Here is a 20,885-nt window from a genome sequence, read left to right as displayed (position 1 = left end):
ATTTAGATCATTTTAAAATGCCATTGGAACATTGTCAAGCAAAAGAAGTCCGCTACTGGTAATGTCCTTTTCACTCTTAAAACCGAAATCGAAATAATGATAAAATTATTGATAATGCAAAGTTTAAATAGAGCGTTATAATAAAAAGGTAATTGCTGTTATTTAATACATCTAGTTAATTGCACAAACATTTCAATCCAAAGAACATAATTAACAATGATTCTTGCTGTGTGACTGTAAATGTGGTAAAGGTTCTGAACAGTTAAAAATATAGTTAAAAAATATTTAAGACAAATAACAGTCTGCTATGTTTTTTCGGCAAAAAGGGTTATGGAATGAAAATACCAATTTAATCTCAAATGTATCAATGTGCTCCGGCGATATAAAAAATATTAGACTTGGAACATTTTCAATGTAAAAAGGAGGAATTATTTTCAGAAATCAAATGTCAGATAAGACTGGCCTTAGGAGTCTAAATAACACGAAACGAGTTTGAACTGAATATCAACAAAGGTTCCAAAGTATGTCTTTTGTTGCAACGGCAGCCACAGTTTTCGACATATGAACACAAATAATGATGTACTTCATTTTAATTTTTAAGTCTCATACTCTCTAGCTTATCCTAAAGTAGCGTGAGTGTATTCAAAGAGCTGCAAAGGGAGCGTATAAGACTCATAGTGTTGTACAACGATTAGTTCTAAAAGTGAACTTGTGAAGTAAAGGCATCATTTTCGATTCAAAGAAAAAATAATACGACAAAAATATATGGCAAACTGTATTTATTATTACAAGATCATTAAAGTCATCTGAATACTCAAAGGATCACTGATATACATTTATTGTAGATAAATGAAAATACACAGGGAATCGTTTCATGATAATTTCACATTCCATAAATGAAAAAATGTAAATGATTACTTCAAGCTTTCATCATGTAGAAACTTATAAAAAGCAACAATTAATTTACTTTTTTTTCAAAATAGCAATTATGTTTTATAACGTGATGTAAGATGTCGTAATGAATTAAACAATATTTCACTTCTTGTCAACACTATGACATGCCCCATTATTATTAACATATAAGTGTGTCTTTATGCTAAAAATGATATTGCTTTACATATATTTAATGCTAAAAGAGAGCAACATAAGCAAATGATATTGTCAATGATTATTTTCTTCTACCTCTTTGGCGTTGGTTAGGTAATTTTTTCGTTGGTCCTTTTTTACCCGAAGGTCCGAATCTCCGTTCATGCTTTAGAAATTCCTCACCCATAATTTGTTGCCTTGGTTTATTAAATGGTGGCGGGAATATTTCAGGAGGCAATATACAACCCCTCACTTCGTAGTAATCAATCAGATCTTTCCATACTTCGTCACACGAAAGTAGGTTTTTGTTTCCTAAAGGAAACGATAAAAAAACTATTTTCAAATGGTTACAGAATCTCTACCAAGTTGAGTTTTTATCATAACATATATCATAATAGGCGTTATATAGCCAGTTATATTTATTACATAATATAAAAGTTAAAGGGAGATAAATACTGTCATATATTTCAGAAGGTAATATATACGCAATATTATGTTGTAGTAGCTTTCTGAGGCTTTGTATTTTGCCACGAGCAGTGGTGGAAAATGGATATCTCGCGAGAACGAAGGTCCAGAGAGATATCAAATAACCAACGTTGCAAGTAAAAATACATAGCCTCAGAAAGCTACTACAACGTTATTATCCTTTTATCATATACCTTTTCGTTTTTTATAGAAAATGAAATGTAGCAGTCGAGAAATAAATTTATGACTGACGGATGAATAATTCTTGCAAAACCGGCCACGCCTTTAATAATTTTGGTTCCCGTTTCCAAATGCAACAATAAACAAAGCTAAGATCGAAACAAACGTCAAAAATAGTCCGGCACTTCCATATATAGTTCCGTATTTGTCACTAACATAATACGGAAATTTCTATCCGTTGAAGCTTATTTGCGCCTTAATATCTGCGTGTATTTTAGGGGGAAAATTTATAGGTATATAATAAATCTACATAAGGGAATCCGTATCATATACAATAAAACAAATAACTATAAAGAACAAATAATTACGACATTATACACTCGATCTTAATCATTCTTTATCAGAAAATCAGGTTCATTCTATTAAAATTATCAATATCAATCTATATAGAGGAAACTAACCGATAATGATCAGTCCTTTTTTGGCTCTGGTTAAAGCTACGTTAACTTGGTTTCTATCTGTAATAAAACCAAGATTGTGTTTGCACCACCCAAGAGTTGGATGTCGTTCTATTTTGTACTTCGGTAATGACCGGACGGTGCTGAATATTACATAGTCCCATTCTCCTCCTGGAAAATTCAATTAATAAAGATTGTTTCACCAAATTAAATAAATGTAGCTCTGTCAAAAGTGAACAACTGAAGAAGCACAAGGAAGTATGTGAAGATCGGACCCATAGGGCGATGTCTTCAATAATTGTAGACAGTTTTGCAGATTCTTTTTGCATGATGAAAATGTGAACTTAATTTTGTTTTAAATTCATGACCTTACCGACAATGACATAAGGGCAAAATCATTTCAAGGTTCATACTTATTTTCCTTAACTGCATTCTCGCACAACGAACATGAATGTATTGAATCCAAGCACAGACGTGTTTGATTAGCTTTTGAGCTTTTAAACCTTTTGATCATGTCGTCTCTAGTGGATGTTCTCTTTTGTGCAAATTGTGAAGATAATGGTGTCGATGACGCTTACCCGACTTTCACTCACGTTAATGAATTACTGTATTAATCATTTATTCTTTTAAATGCAACGATAGTGTAACTTGTTACTTTTCAACATGAAAGGTTACTAGAGGCAATGTATTAATAACAAATCATTTCATGTTATTATTTAATGTCAGTTTATACGGTTTTTACGTCTATATACAATAACCGACGTTTTGAGTCACGCAAATTAAAAAAAAAATAACTGCGCGTTTTTGCTTCATTTATCCATAAATGATTTTTTCCCTAGAATTATGTACCCTTGCATGTACAGTTTTTATTGCAACAAAGTATACATACCTTGACTTGACACGACTGTACTGACATTAACATCAACAAACCCATTCTTCCGCAGCTGTGTTTTAATTTCATGACATTGCGCATTGTATTGTGAAATAATTTGAACAGACTCTGATGGCACTGCTCTTGTGAAGTAATCATAAACTTTGACCTTCAATGGGAAATGTAAACTTGTTTTAACTTTACAAAGAAATCAAACCAATGCCTGGATAATGAACAATAATAAGTTTGTAAATTATTCTACTTTCAGCGATTACATTTAAGCATCAATACAAAAAGTAGTTACTTTGGTGCTCTGCTGTATTTTAAGTTTTTGTTTGTTATAATTCTAAATAGTTTCAAACTATTCAGAATCTCCATGAAAGACTGTTCAATCCATATACATGTATATCTATAGGCAACAATAATTCACTTTGTTAGAAATAAGCTTTTGACATATGTCTTTCAAAATAAGATTTCCAGAAAAGCAAATGTGTTATTGGTAGTTGATATTTGTTCGTTAACATTTATTGAATAGAGATAAAAATCTTATTTTTAAAACAATTTTCCTTGGAAAGAATTTTTTATTAGAAGTGTAAGTTTTTATTTATTTATTTTAATCGCCCTTTATGCCCAAAATATGTTTTTATCTTATTCTCAAAAGCGGTTTAATTTTGGTGTACTTTTAAAGTATCCAAAAATTCACAGAACGACCAATTACCGGAATCATCTTTTTATCTGTTGCTTTTTTGCAATAAATCAATTTTAGTGAATAAGTATTTTTCACGAAAGTCAAAATACTACTTTTTTACATTAATTTTGCTTCTTTGCTGACACATTTACCGCTACATTTTCCGAGTAAAAAGCGTCGATCATTTCTCAAAAATCATTATTTAAACATAATTTATTCATGTTTGCCCATTATAAAAAGTAAAAATTATTTGTTTCTGAGGTACAATATGCCATTAACCTAAGGTCAGCTGTTTAACATTCAATATTATATTGATATAAACATTTTTCATTTGTTTACAACTGCATACGTAACATAGATTTTGAGAATACTCACAACGTGTTTAATCTCTTCAAAATTACTTCTCGACTGTTCGTTCCCTTCCTCCGTAGAGACTGTTAGAAATTTTTCCTCACCTTCTATATGGACTAACACATGGGGATACGCATTGTCATGATCATGCGGCCAGATATCTAATTGATCGTGTGCCCAAACTCCTCTACCAGTCTTCAAAGCACCATCATAAAATTGTTCAGAAGGAAACTGGCATATTTGGGGATTCTGTGTAAGAAATAACATCTTCTAGAAATACGGTCTGTCTTTCCAAAATGAAAAGAATCAAATATCTTTCTCAAAGAATAAACACAAAACATTAAAAGATATTTCGTTACTGCAATTTCAATGTTAAAATTCTTTAAATTAGATTTTTAAACTAGAAATTAAATTATTTCGTATCTTAAATGACGAAAATAATTATGTTTGATAAAAAAGCAACAGAAACGTGTCTTTAGATAGATATATTACTCTGCTACCTTACAAATGGTTTTTCATTACAATCTACATATTAATAGTTAATGGTTCGAAAATATAATTCTATGACATCACAGGTCCTGATCTATTAATTATGTTGTTTTAACTATATACTACATCATTGTGCTGCAAAATAACTTTTTATCTGATGTAAAACATCTGTTATCCACGACGACAGTTTGTTTTATAATTTCCGGTTCTATGTTTATCTTGAGGTTATTTAAGTGGCATTTGCTCAACAAAGTGTAAATGGTGGTTGCATTTATAAGTCAAAATAAGTTATCATTTTCCCATCAATGTGTTCAACTCTATATTTCACTATGCAAAATTATTGATAATTCGCGTGACCTACGGAGATTTCTATACATATCGTTTGAAATGTATCGGATTGTATAGGTAGTGTTCATTTCTTTAAAAAGAGTTGGGCAGGCTTTTTAAAGCCCAACATCAGTATATTAAGGAGAATTCGCTTATATTTCCTTATTATCAGTGATTAACTTAAATCCGTTGCATAACCAATTACCATTTTACATACCATACGATACTGCTCGTTTAGCATAACGAAAGAAACATTCGTTGACGAATGGTTGTACGCATATCTCTCAAACAATGATTTCTCTAGCCCAAGTTCTGCCGCCTCTTTACACATAATGATTGGTCTAAGCTGTTTGTGATCCCCAATCAGAACGACCTGTTCCGGCTTTGTAGCAATGATAGGAACAAGACAGTGTGGTTCTGGACACATGCCAGCTTCATCAATAATGATCTTAAAATAATAATGTTCCACCGATAAATTGTATTTATATACTAATCATTGGTTTAAGACGTATTCCATGTTCTTCTTACTTTAGATATAACATTATTTTTTTTGTAATTAATCATTATAAAATTCTAAGAAGAACCGAAAACTGACAGTTATTATGCATCAAAAAATAAAACAGATACTTTAAACCATATATTTAATTATACAAAATGTAAGTTTGAGGGAACTAAACCTTATGTAACTCATTGCAACTAAAATGCGAATAAGTAATCTTTTACATAGCGGGTTTGTACATTCATTTGATATAAACACTTTGAACATTCAAATAAGTTTAAAAAAACAAACCTGAGACACATCTGTTGCTTTAATTAATTTGGGATTAGCACCAACTGCTGTAGTGCAAAGTAAAACATCGTATTTTTGCATTTCTTCAATAGATGCTTTTGCAATAAGCTTGACATATTCCTTTTCTTTAGTAGGCATACGTTTGTTTTCATTTCTTGCAAATAACGCCTCAAGTGCTAGAATTTCATCGCTATATATATTCCCATATTGTCGGATGAGGTTATGTAATGAAACAGCTTCTAATTCTGGGTCTGCAGATTGGTTTTTTGTACTTCTCTTTGAGAGAAACCCTCTTCCTGGTATTGGATGTGTGTCGGATTCTATGGTTTGACCATAAACACGCACAAAGTTTGGTCGATGTTCACCCATCCTATTCAACATCCATTCTGTATGTTAAGTAAAATGAAATGTCGTATAAATATGTATAAATATTTAACTTATCTTAAATAACTGATTGATAATGCACTTTTTTAAGCATGCAAAACTTTCATGATATATTCATACATGATATCTATATCATTAAAGATCCTGTATGTTGTTAATAAAGTTCTAACCACACTTATGTGAAATTTATATATCAATATAATTATGCTTCAAACATTGAAGAATAGGTAAAATTTGTACTGAAAATATTTGTCCACATTATAATAATGTAATCATTAAATATATGCATTTATTTCTCATTGAAAAAAATGACTTTACAGAAAATAAATTTCTTATTACCTCATTTTATTAGCATGAAATGTAAATTCGTTTATATCTTTACAAATAATGCTTTTTTGGAACTTGCAATATTGATAAATCTTCATTTGAGCATTATATTTATGATATAAAACCATAAAATAATTGAGTTACAGGATCTTTAAGGACAACTTATGTTGCCGATAATGCCTAATATGACGTAAAATCGTGTTATCAACCATATTTTATGTTTTCAAGATCGAAATCATTCGTAAATGTTAAAATTTTGAAAATATACAAAGAATATATGTCAGCAAGTAGGACAAATGACATATTTGAGTACATCTGCAGGGAAAAATCTTTTCATGGGTAAGCGTAAATGAATATACAAGTTTATCTAAAGAGCTTACTTGCAACTAAATCAACGGATTTATTTGAAGGTCCACAGAACAGTACTTGGTTTCGATCAATCCGATCCCTCTGCTTTTGACTGTTCATTTTTGTAAATAGACAGATCAACTTTATAGCTGTTTGAGTTTTTCCAGTACCTGTAATGAAAGGGAAAGGGGGAAATGAATGAAACTAAAATTTGTAGGCAAAACGACAACGTACATTTCTTTTTACATAAACAATATGGTCTGACACCAATATTCATACAAAACATCATTGAAAAATAACCTGTTTAGTAGTTTATAAGCAAGACATTTAAAAGTCTGTGTTTAATAAATTTGGTGTCTTCATTTTCATTTGATCATTGTTACAAGACCATGCTTACATTGATAATAACCTTTGAACTTATCTTAGTAAAGTAAAAGAGGTATAAAATATTTCATACAGTAGATGCCTTAAATTGCCCAATAGATTCTACTTCATAATTTTAAATCAATGTACAATGTGGATATCGATTTTTGTGACGGGTATATACCTGGTGGCCCTTGTATTAGTGTGAAACGGGATTTCAATGCCTTGCAAATAGCTTCTTTTTGCCTAACATTGTTCTTTGGAAGCGGTTTCCAGGCATTTTCGTCGTCCTTGATTTTTATCACCAGATCTTTGTCCAACTTATCGGCTATCTCTATCAACTCATCATCTGTAATTGATAAAATTTCAAAACTTGACAAGGTAATTTAATTAGCAGCCGTTAGACAAATCAAGATAACTGTATATTGCTATTATATCATGGTTATAACCTAATAACGAAATAAATTCGCCGAATGTATCGAACCTTTTTCTTATCTTTTAATACGATAAATATAGGAATGAACGTATTAGGGTGAAAAACGGATTATTGACATGAGTTGGCAATTTTACGTGTTCTATGACGATGATGATAGAAAGGTAAAGACAATTGTAAACAGAAGTTGTTATATAATTTGACCTTGTTTGTATATTGAAATTTCAAATTGCATTCGATTACAATTATAATGTATATACATATACAATGCATAAACAACATATTTCATTTGATGTACAAAAACATTTTTTTATCTGTTGTAAGAAATAAAATAATACAAAATCAGAATTGTCTGACACTCAAAGCACACAAGGCGAGCATTCTGTCTCTACACCACTAGGCGATTTAAATTGAATAATGCGAATGTTTTGTGAATAAAGATATATCAATAATGGTTTCAAAATTTGGAATCGCCCATGCAAATAAACACGTTTGTTTGTTCGACAATATTGATAAGTTTTCATTTATTTTTTTCTGCAGATTTTTTTTCAGTTCATTTCCGAAATAAATTCTTGTGTTGCAGTGTTAAGTATCTGCTTCACTATCGAAAGATCAAAGGTATTGGACCCTATTTGGATGACAATGTCTCTCCCTTTATTACACCAATGGTGTGTGACCCCTGGATGTGTACTTTAGTAGTTCAAATATGCTACAATATGTCTTCACAGTCGAGCTTAACTTTAATATTTATACTGAAGTGAAATAATGTTATAAAACAGCTTAACATTGTCATATTGTTATCTTTCATAGACAAATATGACTGTCATATTAAAGTTAACTTCGGTCAGAACCTACATGTAATTATATTTATAAACATATCTAAAAATGCATAATTACAACAAACCTAAATCTGGGATTTGTTTTCTGAGAGCAATATTAGCACCGATGGATCCATTTTCAAGCCCTTTGATAAAACTTTCTGTTCTCCTGAAAATCAAAGAAAATTGATAATGATTAATACGTTTCGCATTACCTGAAAATAACAACCTTTAACCAACAACTTCGCTACATCAGCCATATATTGGAAGCAAATTACTCACTATCGGATGTTGCACATTTAGGTAACGTTTGGTTCAGTTAAAGTGATAATACTCCTCGAATTCTCCTCGTTATTATTAAAGAAGTTGATTGCATGGTTCTTCCCCTTTAAATTGAAATGGCTAATGTGAAGTTTATATGTCAACCACAGCGGTATTTTTCCTTCCCTTTTATTGTTTTTCTGAGGTTTGTTTCGCAAATTCATCTTGGTTCATTGTTTCAGTAATAAATTTTTCAGCGATCGCGTATGTGTTTCTTCTCTTAGCTCTTCGTAGTCTTCTTACCGAATCTAAAATGCTCGGGCGACCACGCTTTCACTTGTTAGTCATTATTTAAAATTTGAATGCGTGACACTGTTTCCATACTTTTACGTGAACTACGTTCGGAATATATACTCAGCGACAACTGAAACGATTTGAAGACCCGTTGTTTGGGGAATTACATCAGTCCATTTCTTTTTTTTCAGCCATCCAAATAAAATTTCCTTTTAAATTGCAAAAAATTATATATTTATACAATAGGCTTTAAGTTATATACATTGTTTTTGCAAACAATTTAAAGTGAGTATTATCACTTTAATGCATTCATCAGACGACTTATTGAACAGAAGTTAGTATGTCAGAAGTTCATCATTAATATGTTTTGTCTTGTACCTGGCAAAATCGCTAAAGATAAAATCTATTTACCAAAGGAAACAATCTGATGACATTATTTCTGACATGATAAAATACTACTTATCATAAGAAGGTTATTTATAGCCATTTTATTAGTTAATATTTACGATTTATTTTATGAGATAATGATATTACGAAAATTTCATGTTGCCTACCTATCTACCTCGGATTTCTTCAATACTTCAATGTGAAACCGTGATTCTTTGTTGAAAATAAGCGGATCACTTCTTGCATATTCGTGCAGTGAGAACGTTACTTTGATTTTTCCAGATTTTTGCTGAACGTCAGTGACCTTTGCATGACTTACCCAATAATATTTTGCTTTACATTTTGCATCGTTCCTTGATAAATAGCTTCGACTGGATTTTATACACAACCAGTCATAGGATGGGGAGCTGATTTCATTACGGTTACCATCCTCAAAACGTATTCCTGAGAAGTCAATTTTCCTGATTTCACAGTCATTTTCATCAAGAACAAATGTCCCTGTCCTATTCTGATTAAAGTGTACTTCGCGATCAAGTAGAGTAAACGATTCTTCATTTCGTACTACACATTTTGCGGCCTCCATTTCAAGAACTGGGAGCCATATGTGCAGATATGTTTTCACATCTTTGTAACGGTCACATGAAGCATTCAACGAATATCGTGATAAATAAAGTACTGGGTCATCTGTGTGCTGAAGACAGAATTTTATATTGTTTGTCAAACTGATAAGTGATGCTTTAAGGTGCGTTTTTCCTTTATGTTGAGACGTTGTCATTTGGATGTCAAGCCGTTGCCCACGAAAGAATCTAAGTGAAAATGTCGTGCTCGGTTTAAACACAAGACATTTTTGTGATCCTTTTCCCTTCGCCGAATCTGTTTCAATCTCCATTGCATTTTCTGTTGTTACATCAGGTAAGCCTCTTAAAGGTTCCACCTTTGAATTTTTGATAATATCACGACAACTCTGACATTCTTTTTCTCCAGAAAGACTTTTTTGAAGTAATTGTACCCATGTAGATAAGGAGACTAAACAAACGGACGCATTTGGATTAAGCTCTTGGGTATGCTCTGTCAAATTCCCCAAAATTATCGGATGAAAATTATACAATCGTTTCCTCCAAACTACTCTTACACTATTAGAGTTAGTGTTACAGTCTTGCACTATGACCGGTTTTTGTAGCATGTCTAAAAGCTTGAAAGGAATTTCTTTTTGAACGTGTAGGGGGCCTTTCAGAGAAGGTGTGCAAAATATTATTTCTCCGTCTGTGCATTTGTTTACATAGCACGTGAAAATTCGAGGAAATTGGCCAATTTCTGTTGCTAGCCTCATAGTTTTACAGCTTCTCTCATAGTCTTTTACATTTTTAGTGACCATGTTTGCATAATGACAAATGCTGACCAATTCATCATTTGAATAAGGACACTTTTTTTTCTTAGTGATGAATGCTGCATGAACCATCCTATGTACTACTAGATCAATATATCTCCTTATCGGCGAAGTAAATGTCGTGTATGGGAAAATATCTAAACCATAGTGCATTTCCTCGTTTTCTTCAAGACTCCCTGAACATCTGTACTCTCCAGCCTCTTGTATTGAAAGCCAGTTATTGTAAATTAGGAACTGGATAGGATGTAAATCGTCTTTCCTTAAATAGTTTGTAGTATGTTCATCATTAGTCTGCATTGCGTGCCAGATGTTTTTAAAAACCATCACATGTTTTTCACGCGTTTCAACGTTGGAATGGAAACTTGGTATTCTCGTTCCGATTCGCTTATCTTGTAATTTGCATACAATGTCGATATGACTTTCATTGGCCTCAAGATATTCTTTTATATTCTCCTCTGGTGGAGGACGATGACAACGGAGCGGTATACACAATCCAAATTTTGACTTGAATAGCTTTTCTGCTATTGTTCTATTCGCTAATAGCATGAATTCCTCAACTAAATTATGAGCTTGGAATGTTCCGATGTCATCGTTTGCAAGTGGCGATTCTTCAAAGTATGTTTCTAATGCAAAACTTGCATTTTTCAACCGTCGCTTTCGAAGTATTTCGGAAATTTTGAACAAAATTTTAATCTTGTCTTTGAGAGTATCAATGCCAGTAGTTTCCTTAGAAGAAATGATATTCTGAGCCTCTTGATAGGTAAGTCTCTTCTTAGATATGATATATGTTTGACTAACATTAGACTGATCTATCAGAAAGTTTTCTTTGTTGATAAGAAAGAAAATTGACAATGTTTTACGTAATTTATTTGGAAGAAGACTGCAAATATTTTTGCTAAGCGGTTCTGGGAGCATACATCTAGCATTTTGAATATTGGAGTAAAATGTTTGTGACCTTTGCTTTGCTTCCAAATCAATTTTTGAATCTTTAGGCACGTAAGATGATACATCTGAAATGTGCACTCCGACCCTATACTGCTGTTCAAAATCTTCTACACTTAGTGCATCATCTAAGTCTTCAGAACCTGGTGGATCGATTGTGAAGGTCAGTAAATTACACAAGTTTGTTCTGTCTTTCAAATCGTCTTCGTTTGCTTCACCCCTTGTGTTTTTCAAAAGACTCTCAACCTCATCAACCGTTGAACTTTGGTACAAAGAGGGAACTTTATGGAGAATATTGGTGATCAAAAGGTCTTGCCTAACACTTCGTCCAATCGGAAGTATTCTTATGATTGCACCCCTAGGGTACACATGACGTGGACTCCAGTTGATGTAAACAACAACAAAGATGCTGGATTTTAGTTCCTCTTGTGTTAAATTAACTATTTTTGAAAAAGTTAATGCTTTATTTTCATTATCGTAATTGTAAAGCTCAAATTTATATCTTTTATCAGACTCTTTCTTAAATTGCCTGGAAATTTCCCTATCCAAAACATGTATTTTTGGAATAGTTTTGCAAACTGGTCGCACAAGATTGGATCTTTCTTCATCAATCGTACAAGCTAATGGTTTTCGTTTCACATTGTCATGCTTTACATTGTCGAAGATACCAATCACCTTTCCAAACCTCTTCTCTGGTTTCTTTTCGTCATATATAACCTCAACGACAACTTTATCTCCATTCAATGTTTGCCCGATTTTCCCTCTACCCTGTATTTTGATAGGAATACTGCAGTTTGATATGGCTATGGGAATACAGATTGCCTCATGTGGTCCATTCATCTGGATAGTTCCTGCAACATATTTATTTTTATTGGTCAAAAGCTCTTCTAGCTCTGGTATTGGCTGCAAGGTTTGATACAACTGCTTTCTCTTCAACATATCTGGATGTCTGTCTTCAAATTTACCAAGAAAAGACTGACTGAGATTTACAACCATACCGAGTATATCTTCTTCTGTAGATTTTGACATTTCACGTTGAACCTTTGATCTGCTAGTAGTTTTACTCTGCTCATAAAAAGATGTTTCATCTTCGTCCAAATCTGATTCATCTGATGAAAAGCTCTGATCTGTTAAAGACAGTTCATCAAATGTAGATGTTTTCGAACAAGCAGCTGCATTATGGACAACAGGCCCGTCCTCATCCTCGTCATCTTCATTTGTACTCTTATTAACTTCACTTTTGTTTTGAGGGATTGTACGTTGGTAAATTATAGTGGTTTTTTGTGACACGTTATCTGAAGAATCTGATATTTGGTTCTGATTATTGTTTTGTTTTTCATGCAGCTTAAGGCGATTTGCTGAAAGATAGATGAGATGATTTCAACGATCATTGTCATATATTATTTTTTCACTGTAAAATGTAAAAGGCGTATGCCAATACAAAATCTTCAATAAAAGTGTTTGGCTACATTTAACAGAACCCGCAAGCATTGCTGATTTTAGCATGCATAGATGATTTTCTTTTGGCATGAAAAATTAACATACTAAGCATATTTTGTTGGAACAAATATGGAGTGTACTTTTAATATTGTGTATACCCGGTTTAATATTTTAAATCTAAATTATAATGATTATTTTAGGATTGATGCTTCTGAACAAAGACTAACGATTGTTTTACTAAGTCTGCAAGGTAAGATGTGTATTTCGCTTGGACATCAGTGTGGTGAAAAAAGCAGTTCCAGTATAATTCCAGTTTTATTGAGAATAGTCATTTTATAACCAAGTCGAGATCTGCAAAGGAATCATTCAACCTTTACTATACGTTACAAATGGCATAGACACAACGTAAGTTTAAATGATGCTTTCAAAATATTTTCACAACCTTACTGAGTTTTCTTTATAAAATACTCACGCCTCCGCCTTCGCCTATTTCTCTTGGTTTCATTGTTCTGTTTTTGTTCCTGTAACGTAATAGGAATCACAATAAAATGCTTTAATTTTTTGTTCCTCCTCCAGATTAATATAATATACATGTATTATGAATATAAATTGAATTATGATGAACGATTTTCAATATTTTTCCTTTAATATTTTTGAAACAATTTATGCCGATACAAAGTAGGAAAAATGACATTTTGTAGATATCATAGGTATTTTTATACATCCATATGTATCAATGTATTGATTAGACCAAGAATAAATGTATAAATGAAACGTGTATTTGCAGGTGCATTTGTAAATTACCTCTTTTTTATGCGGATCTTCATTCTGTTTAATGCCTGTTGCAGCATGACGTTTTGGCTTTGGTTTAGCTGGTGATGTCCTTTTCAAGTTTATTTCATCTTGGAGAGTCTGAAGTCTCTTAATTTCCAATCCACTATTTTTTGTCTTTGCAATGAACAAACCGTGTTTTATAATTTTGACCATTTATTGAAATCTTAGAATGTTAGGAACATATCATTATTGCGTAAAGGATATGCATTTTTTGAAAGTTTAGTTAGCTTCAAATATAGAAAGAAATGTTAGCTAAGTTAATAAAAGTTTATCAAATAAGTTTCTCGATGCTACTTGATATTACGTATTTACCTTACAACATTTAATTGCCAGCTGACAGTATTTGGTAGCCGATTTGAAACTTTGAGTTGATAATAGTGATTTTGCAAATATTTCCATCGCACTGATGTCATCACAATCGGAATGATCAAGAACTATGCAAAAATAAATCATAACATGTTACCATAACAGAAACTTGGGCAATTTTCCAATATTTGTTTTATGAGGAAGGGTCTCGTTTTTCTGTGAAAATGCATTGTCAAAATGTACGTATTATGAATGTTATGCTATTCGTCAACTTGTTAATAAGGCATTACATTCATGTAATTGATTATGTAAGACATTTTAAAGAAAAAACTATTTAAACCACTGATCGTATAGAAAAATATGAATGCATTCTTATATATCTTTCTGCTTACAGCACACTGAGCCTTGGTATTTTCTTTCTTGTTAATGAAGTTCATTCCAATAGCTTGGAACCAGTTTGCCGGGCAAGATAATCGAATATTATTGAGAAAATAAGAATTTTTTTTTAATTTTCAAATGATGCCGAAGTATTTTAGGACAATGAGGTAACTTAAAGCATACTTCATTTAGTACAGGTAATTAATAGACAAACTTACCAAACTTGCAAAACACTCTTGTATTGTCATGGTTATTCTGGAAAAAAAAGAAATGCGAATTATTCGATTCTATGTTAAATTGAAAATCACTCCGTTTGTTTAATATCAGAAAAAATAATCATTTAAATTACAATGAAGCAAAGGTGCGCTTATTTCTTTAATTAAGTTAACAGTCGCTTGTAATGTTCTTAAATAAGTTATGATTTTTTAGATAAGCTATTTCTAAAAAAAAAATCTTATAAATAATCTATTGACACCAAATATTTTATTATTGCAAGCAATCATTATTATGCAACTGGCCTTTGTAATATAAAGTACCAAAACAGAGGGTTTTTGTTCTTTTATGGGGGGGTATTAATGCTTTAGTATAATCTTTGTTATTGGGGGGGGGGTTATTAATGCTTTAGTATAATCTTTGTTCAATAAGGAGTTTTGAAGCTTACAAGATTGAGGTGGCATTTTGCCATTCGTACGAAAGCTTTATGGCGTCCTTCATTCATCAAGATATTGCTAGGACCAATAGAGTATCCATCTCTCAAGAAAATGAAAATCTTGTTGATAGTGTTGTCTATATCTAAACACCGTTTCCATTTGCAAAATTTCATTGCCAATTCAGCTGCTTCATCGAGATCATTTGAAATAAATGAAGAAAGTTTCTGCAAAAGATATATAGCAATTTCACCCTTATATCAGAAGTATTAGTCATGTTAAACGTTTGGAAATATATAAGTGTTTTTTTTCAATTTGTCAGATCTTAATTTACTTTTTTCACTTCTGTGCAATTGATAGCTTTTCTGTTTAAGGAAAAATGGTGGAGCTGGTGTCATGACTTTTGACGGCTTCGGCGTTTTTGTCAAGGTCCATTTACTCAGAAACTAAAATTTCTATTCACGTCCAATCTTCTATACAAGTGTGTTGTCATAAAAGAACACAATTTCCAAAGGGTGGATAATCCAACATTTGTTTTATGCAAAGTTATACCCCTTTTTAAAACAAACCACATTTTAAAACTTTTCTCAGAAACTATCATTCTGATATGCACGTTCACTATCAAAATATTACTGTAACACAATTTCTAAAGGGCAGATAATCCTAAATGCTCCCTATTCTATGTTGCTTTTACTTAACTATGCAGCACAGAAAAAACGTGAAGCGCGTTGTCTACGTAATAGACTTAATGACGGTACCTGATAAATTCAAATATTTATTGTGCAACATGAAAATGTTTTCTTTCTAGGAAATTATTTTATGCCAACACAGCAGTTTTCTATAAAAAGTGACAAAGTAATGTACCTCAGTTGTTATTTGTGAATTGAAGTAAAAACTTACCTTGTGTATTCTTACTAACATCTCCCTTGGTTGCTCGTAGAGAAGTTTTACCCAGCGTATATCTTTCTCAATAGCGTTGAATTCCATTTTGTCTGAGAAAACAGCCGCTGTTAACAAAAGTTATACCGGTATTTGAGCAGAATGAGTATTAAAAAAGTTTATTTTCATGTTGTTTTCACAAAGTCATAAGATAAGATAACATAGCATAAGATTTTGACATCATGTACATACATGGTTATGTAGCATATGGAGTGAGACACAACATAATAGATACATTAGCACAAAATCCATGACATGCACACAAACACCAGGGATAACACAAAAGAGGGCCTACCTTTAATTCCATTGCGGATCCTAAGTGTTGGTGGCCATAGAGGGGCAATGATAATACTTGATGAAAAATATCACAGAAAATATCATAAAGAATATTATCACAAATATCTTTACATATATATCACAAAGAATAGTATCACAAATATCAATACATATAAATATGCCATTTGTTCTATATTGAAATATTAAATACAAACATCTAATAATTGGCAGGACATTGAACTCAGATATATTTCCGCAAGGCAAAAATCTTCTCAAATTTAACATTAAAGACCATTTAACAATGTTAGATATTAGCTAATTTTTACTTCCGTCTCTGTTGAATATATATGGTACTTTTTATTATCTTTTATTTAAATGTATTTCCCAAATGAAGTATCAAGAATTAAAGCGTTAAGAATGTTTGAAAAAATAACAATTTCCTAGTATGTGAAATGACTATTTCATGTTACACCTACTATATATTAGGTAAGTACAATACAAACAATTGGTTCATTTGTAGGATTCAAATTTATAAGATTTTTGTATCAATTGAACACGTTTAAAAAGCAGGGGTTTATATCTAAATTATCATTGTTAAAATTTGCCTTTTAGAATGTTTCCCGCAAGTGGGCTTTTGATTAAATATAAAAAATGACTTATCAATTTTGTTTTAGATAAAAGACAGGTTTTTTTTCATCAGCTTTACATTTTGAATTAAATTTAACAAAGTGTTGTTGTGTTTATGTCTTTCACTAGGAATTTCAGTGCTAAAGCAAATGTTCTATTTGACGTTGTAATATCTAAACATTTATTGAGAACTTTTTGCCTTGTGTTTCAACAATAACAGTTTAACGATTGTCTAATCGTGTCATTCATTGTTAGTGTTAATTGTGATTACACAAACTCCAGTTGTGATCTGAATTTTCGATTTAAACACTTACATAATAATTTAGCGTTTGATAAATATGTAACAAGTTAAAGTAACAATGATGTCCCCGGGGGCAGTGCTATTTCTGAACCAAGTTATATATTCTAAATTATTTAATTTTTGTTTGAGTCATGTAGTTTCTTTTGTGAGGTTATCGATAAAAAAACAAAGTGACCCTAGGTATAAGCCAAGTTTTATAGAGGTCTACCAGGCAACTAGTTAAATATTTACGCTATGACAATTATTTCAAACGTGAAGATTTATATGTGCTTTTTGTATAAGTTTTCGTTAACAAAACCACACACGGGGCGGTGTTAATATTGACACATCATGTGTGATTTTTTATATAAATAGTAAGATTGCAGATGAGGTTCTATACTTCTCCAAATCCCTCCAGAGGCGTGCACGTCGCGGAGAAGGCACACGGCAGGTCAAGGTCAAGTCATCTTAAGTACCAGAGGTGATTGGTTGACCTGTCGTGACTAACTCTGGAGGGTTGGCGCTAATGAGAGCCGTTTTTGTTGGACCGGCATGGATGCTATATTCTCGGACAGATGGTTATACCGGCGCCGAGTATAAATAAACTTAAACTGACTGACTGACTGAGGTTCTATCTGTATACATTTATCTCTATCATTGAATAGTGTCGAGCCCCTTGCTGGGATGTATAATTATTGTTTGCAAGTCAGAAATATCAGAATGGTTTAAAAGTTTTGTTTAAAAGGGATAAAAGAAGAAAAAAAAAGTTAAAATTGAATTTATTTATTTAAGCGAGAAAAGGAACTCATCCAATGGGGTTTACGTGAGGATATTGGGATGGAGTCAGAGATCCTGCTATTTACATCTGACAGCAGTCTGTTATCTAGAGAGCTTTTACCAACCGGAAAGTTGTATTGTTTCTGTTTAATATTTAAAAAAGTACACTTTATTTTCTGCTTATTTAACATATTTTGGATAAAAGTTTTTTCTTACCCTTCCATGTGCAACTAAGACTTTTCCAGTAGTCGTATAACTGTAAAAAATAAACAAAATGCTTGATAAATAGGATCATCATTAATTGATTAATATATGAACATTTAGGCTAAATTCTGTAAAGCATTGAACAAACACTGTTTTCTTTATTTGTCTAAATGTTGTTGTTATTAAGTTGCTTTACATATTGTAAATGTATTTTAATATGATCTATACACCTTTTTTACTACTTTTTTGTCGAATAAATTCCCACTTGCGCAATTTTCATATAACATAAAAGAACAATGCCTTCTTAACTACAAAATGTACTAGTAGGTGCAGTTCTAACATCGGTTTAACTTAAATATTAAGGAAACAGCACAAATGATAATGTAACAGTTAAGAAAATATATATGTTATTCAAATCAAACACTGTTTATACATGTATAAATCTTACAATGTGTAAACCTTACCTTAAAGAAAATACAACCGCACTGTGAATACCACTGGGCTATTTTTTCTTCTTTCTTTTCATCTTTCTCCGGTAATGTTCTAATGTACTCATTTTTCTCGACAGAAACACGTTTTAAAGCTTGCTCTACAAATTTCTTTGCATCATTGAAATTGCTTTCTTGTAATCCAACATCTGCCTTTGATATTAACTCGTCTATAGAAACGGCCATTTCTAAAGCCTTTTGACGATATATTTGTCGACACGTTCACAGACCTAAAAAGCAAACAAAAAATACAATAAGGTGCTTATAAAATAAATAGAAAACATTTTTTAAAGCTGTAAGAAAGATATATTATGATGAATATAAATATACTTAAGTTAATGTGGTGATAGTGGTGTTGGTAGAGTACCCTCAGGATCACGACAGAAAGCCAGTTTGATTTCACCACAGCCGAGTTCAGCCACCATATCGTTACTGGGCAGGCTGTCAGGCAGGTTATTAGTACCAGTTGCCTTTACTTCTGCAATGAACAAATAACCTTTGTACATGCCAGAGTAGAGGTATACAATAGTATGAATGACCTAGAAATGATTTTATGATCAATCACAAGTGAAAGGAAATCTATGCCGTCTGGGAATCGAATCCGTGTCGCCCGATTCACAGTCCAACTAATACTGCTGAACTAACCAAATGGCTGTAAAGTAAATGTTTAAAGCCTTTCATATTCATATTTCTAAGAGTTACTTAAAACTGAAAAAAGATAATGTAATATTGTATATCCAAAATAAGTTGTATGCGAAGTTTCATTCAAATGAGTTTTGAATCTAAAAGAAGAATATTGACGTATTTATAGAAGAAAAATAACTAACTTAAATCAGTGCAATGACTGTTTTCGGGCGTAAGGGGATAGTGGTGAGGTTAAGCTACATCGATTTACTGGCGACTTATCATTGTTAATGGTAGAAAACAAATCTCGTGACCTGTCATGCATTATTTTTTATTACAAATGGATACAGTTACCTGAGTGGAAGAACTGCCTTGCTTCCTCACATCAAAACATCTAAAATCTCTGGCGGAATTCGGAGCAATAGCTGTGAGATGTAAGTGGTTCAAAGTCATGGACCTTATCTATTCAGACTCGGAGGTCCCTGAATATATATAATCATGAATGGTGGCGGTCTATGTAGTATTATAACGTCAATGTTGACTTAAGAGCAACCATAAACAGTGACTATGTTGAAAAATGCATGTCCTTAGTTGAGCCAAAAAGTTTCAAGAAAATCAACTTTAACAAAAATGTACTTAGACTTTTAAAAAAGTTAAAACATTCACAATTCAAGTAAAAAATTACATGGTATATACAAGAAAAACCGATTTTGCAGTATTAATCATCATATTTCTTCTGCGTGACTAACGTAGTAAGGGTTATTTTTATTATTTTGAATTTTATTTGGTATTTTAAGTGGATTGAAAAAATATTTGCAATATGTAAATTACTTTCTTTGTTCACTTGGCAATACTTAACTTTTATATATATCTTAATTTTTTTATGGAAATTCATGTTTGAACTTGTTTCTAAAACTTCTGCGACATTTTGACATTGGCTGTTTTTCAAAAGATCCACTTGTCAATCGATGACATAATTACACGTATCAGTGTTTTAAAAAACGATATTAAACGTATACGTATTTATAAACAATTTAAAAATTCATAAGATAAATAACTTACTGTTCTTGTTTTCTGTTTTTATTTCCATGTTATATTCATGTTCCATGTTATATTCAGGAAGTTCAGATATATCTGCGCAATACGAGATGAGACAAAATAGGTAATATAATAATCGACCAAGGTGTCTAGACCTGCTGTCGTAACGTGTTTATGTCAGGTATTTTTGAAAAGTCGAAGGCAAAATGCCAAAAAGCATTGTTTGTTTTAAAATGATATCAAAGTATTTTATTATCTCACTACCCTTTGTAACACATGTAATAAATGTATCATTATCTAATGTATACATAATTTATATTATCACTATCTCTGATGTACAACTAGGAATGAATATTAAGACGGAACAAACATATTATA

At 31.8% G+C, this 20,885-nt stretch overlaps 1 protein-coding gene across 2 annotated transcripts; it reads right to left on the bottom strand.

The window, feature by feature from the left end:
• Positions 1-764: 764 nt before the first annotated feature.
• On the bottom strand, positions 765-20,698 carry LOC132725207 (helicase with zinc finger domain 2-like). 2 transcript variants are annotated; one of them, XM_060710297.1, is made up of 20 exons: positions 20,532-20,698; positions 19,824-19,951; positions 18,822-19,075; positions 18,370-18,409; positions 16,155-16,261; positions 15,269-15,481; positions 14,826-14,862; positions 14,236-14,357; positions 13,894-14,037; positions 13,562-13,610; positions 9,488-13,007; positions 8,465-8,547; positions 7,312-7,476; positions 6,797-6,934; positions 5,706-6,091; positions 5,133-5,363; positions 4,124-4,348; positions 3,079-3,229; positions 2,193-2,360; positions 765-1,398 (listed from the first exon to the last, which is right to left on the bottom strand). In XM_060710297.1, the coding sequence occupies exons 3-20, from the start codon at positions 19,029-19,031 to the stop codon at positions 1,169-1,171; spliced, it is 6,219 nt and encodes a 2,072-aa protein (XP_060566280.1). In that variant the 5' UTR covers positions 19,032-19,075; positions 19,824-19,951; positions 20,532-20,698; the 3' UTR covers positions 765-1,168. The 2 variants fall into 2 exon arrangements, with proteins under 2 accessions (XP_060566280.1, XP_060566281.1); XM_060710298.1 differs by lacking the exon at positions 19,824-19,951.
• Between the last annotated feature and the right edge of the window lie 187 nt (positions 20,699-20,885).

Source organism: Ruditapes philippinarum, unplaced genomic scaffold (genome assembly GCF_026571515.1).
Source record: "Ruditapes philippinarum isolate M1 unplaced genomic scaffold, ASM2657151v2 ctg673_1_1_1_1, whole genome shotgun sequence".
Classification (NCBI taxonomy): Eukaryota; Metazoa; Mollusca; class Bivalvia; order Venerida; family Veneridae; genus Ruditapes; species Ruditapes philippinarum.
The sequence above is the reverse complement of the archived record's forward strand: the minus strand, read 5'-3'. Positions and strand labels throughout refer to the sequence as shown.

What these genes read in the sequence shown, in the direction of transcription:
- LOC132725207 (XM_060710297.1), bottom strand. Translation starts at nt 19,031, where the DNA reads ATGGCCGTTTCTATAGACGAGTTAATATCAAAGGCAGATGTTGGATTA. An exon ending in AAGAGTGTTTTGCAAGTTTG is followed by an intron (nt 14,358 to 14,825) that starts GTAAGTTTGTCT and finishes ATTTTTGCATAG; the next exon opens with TTCTTGATCATTCCGATTGT. An exon ending in AAGAAATCCGAGGTAGATAG is followed by an intron (nt 8,548 to 9,487) that starts GTAGGCAACATG and finishes TTTGATTTTCAG; the next exon opens with GAGAACAGAAAGTTTTATCA.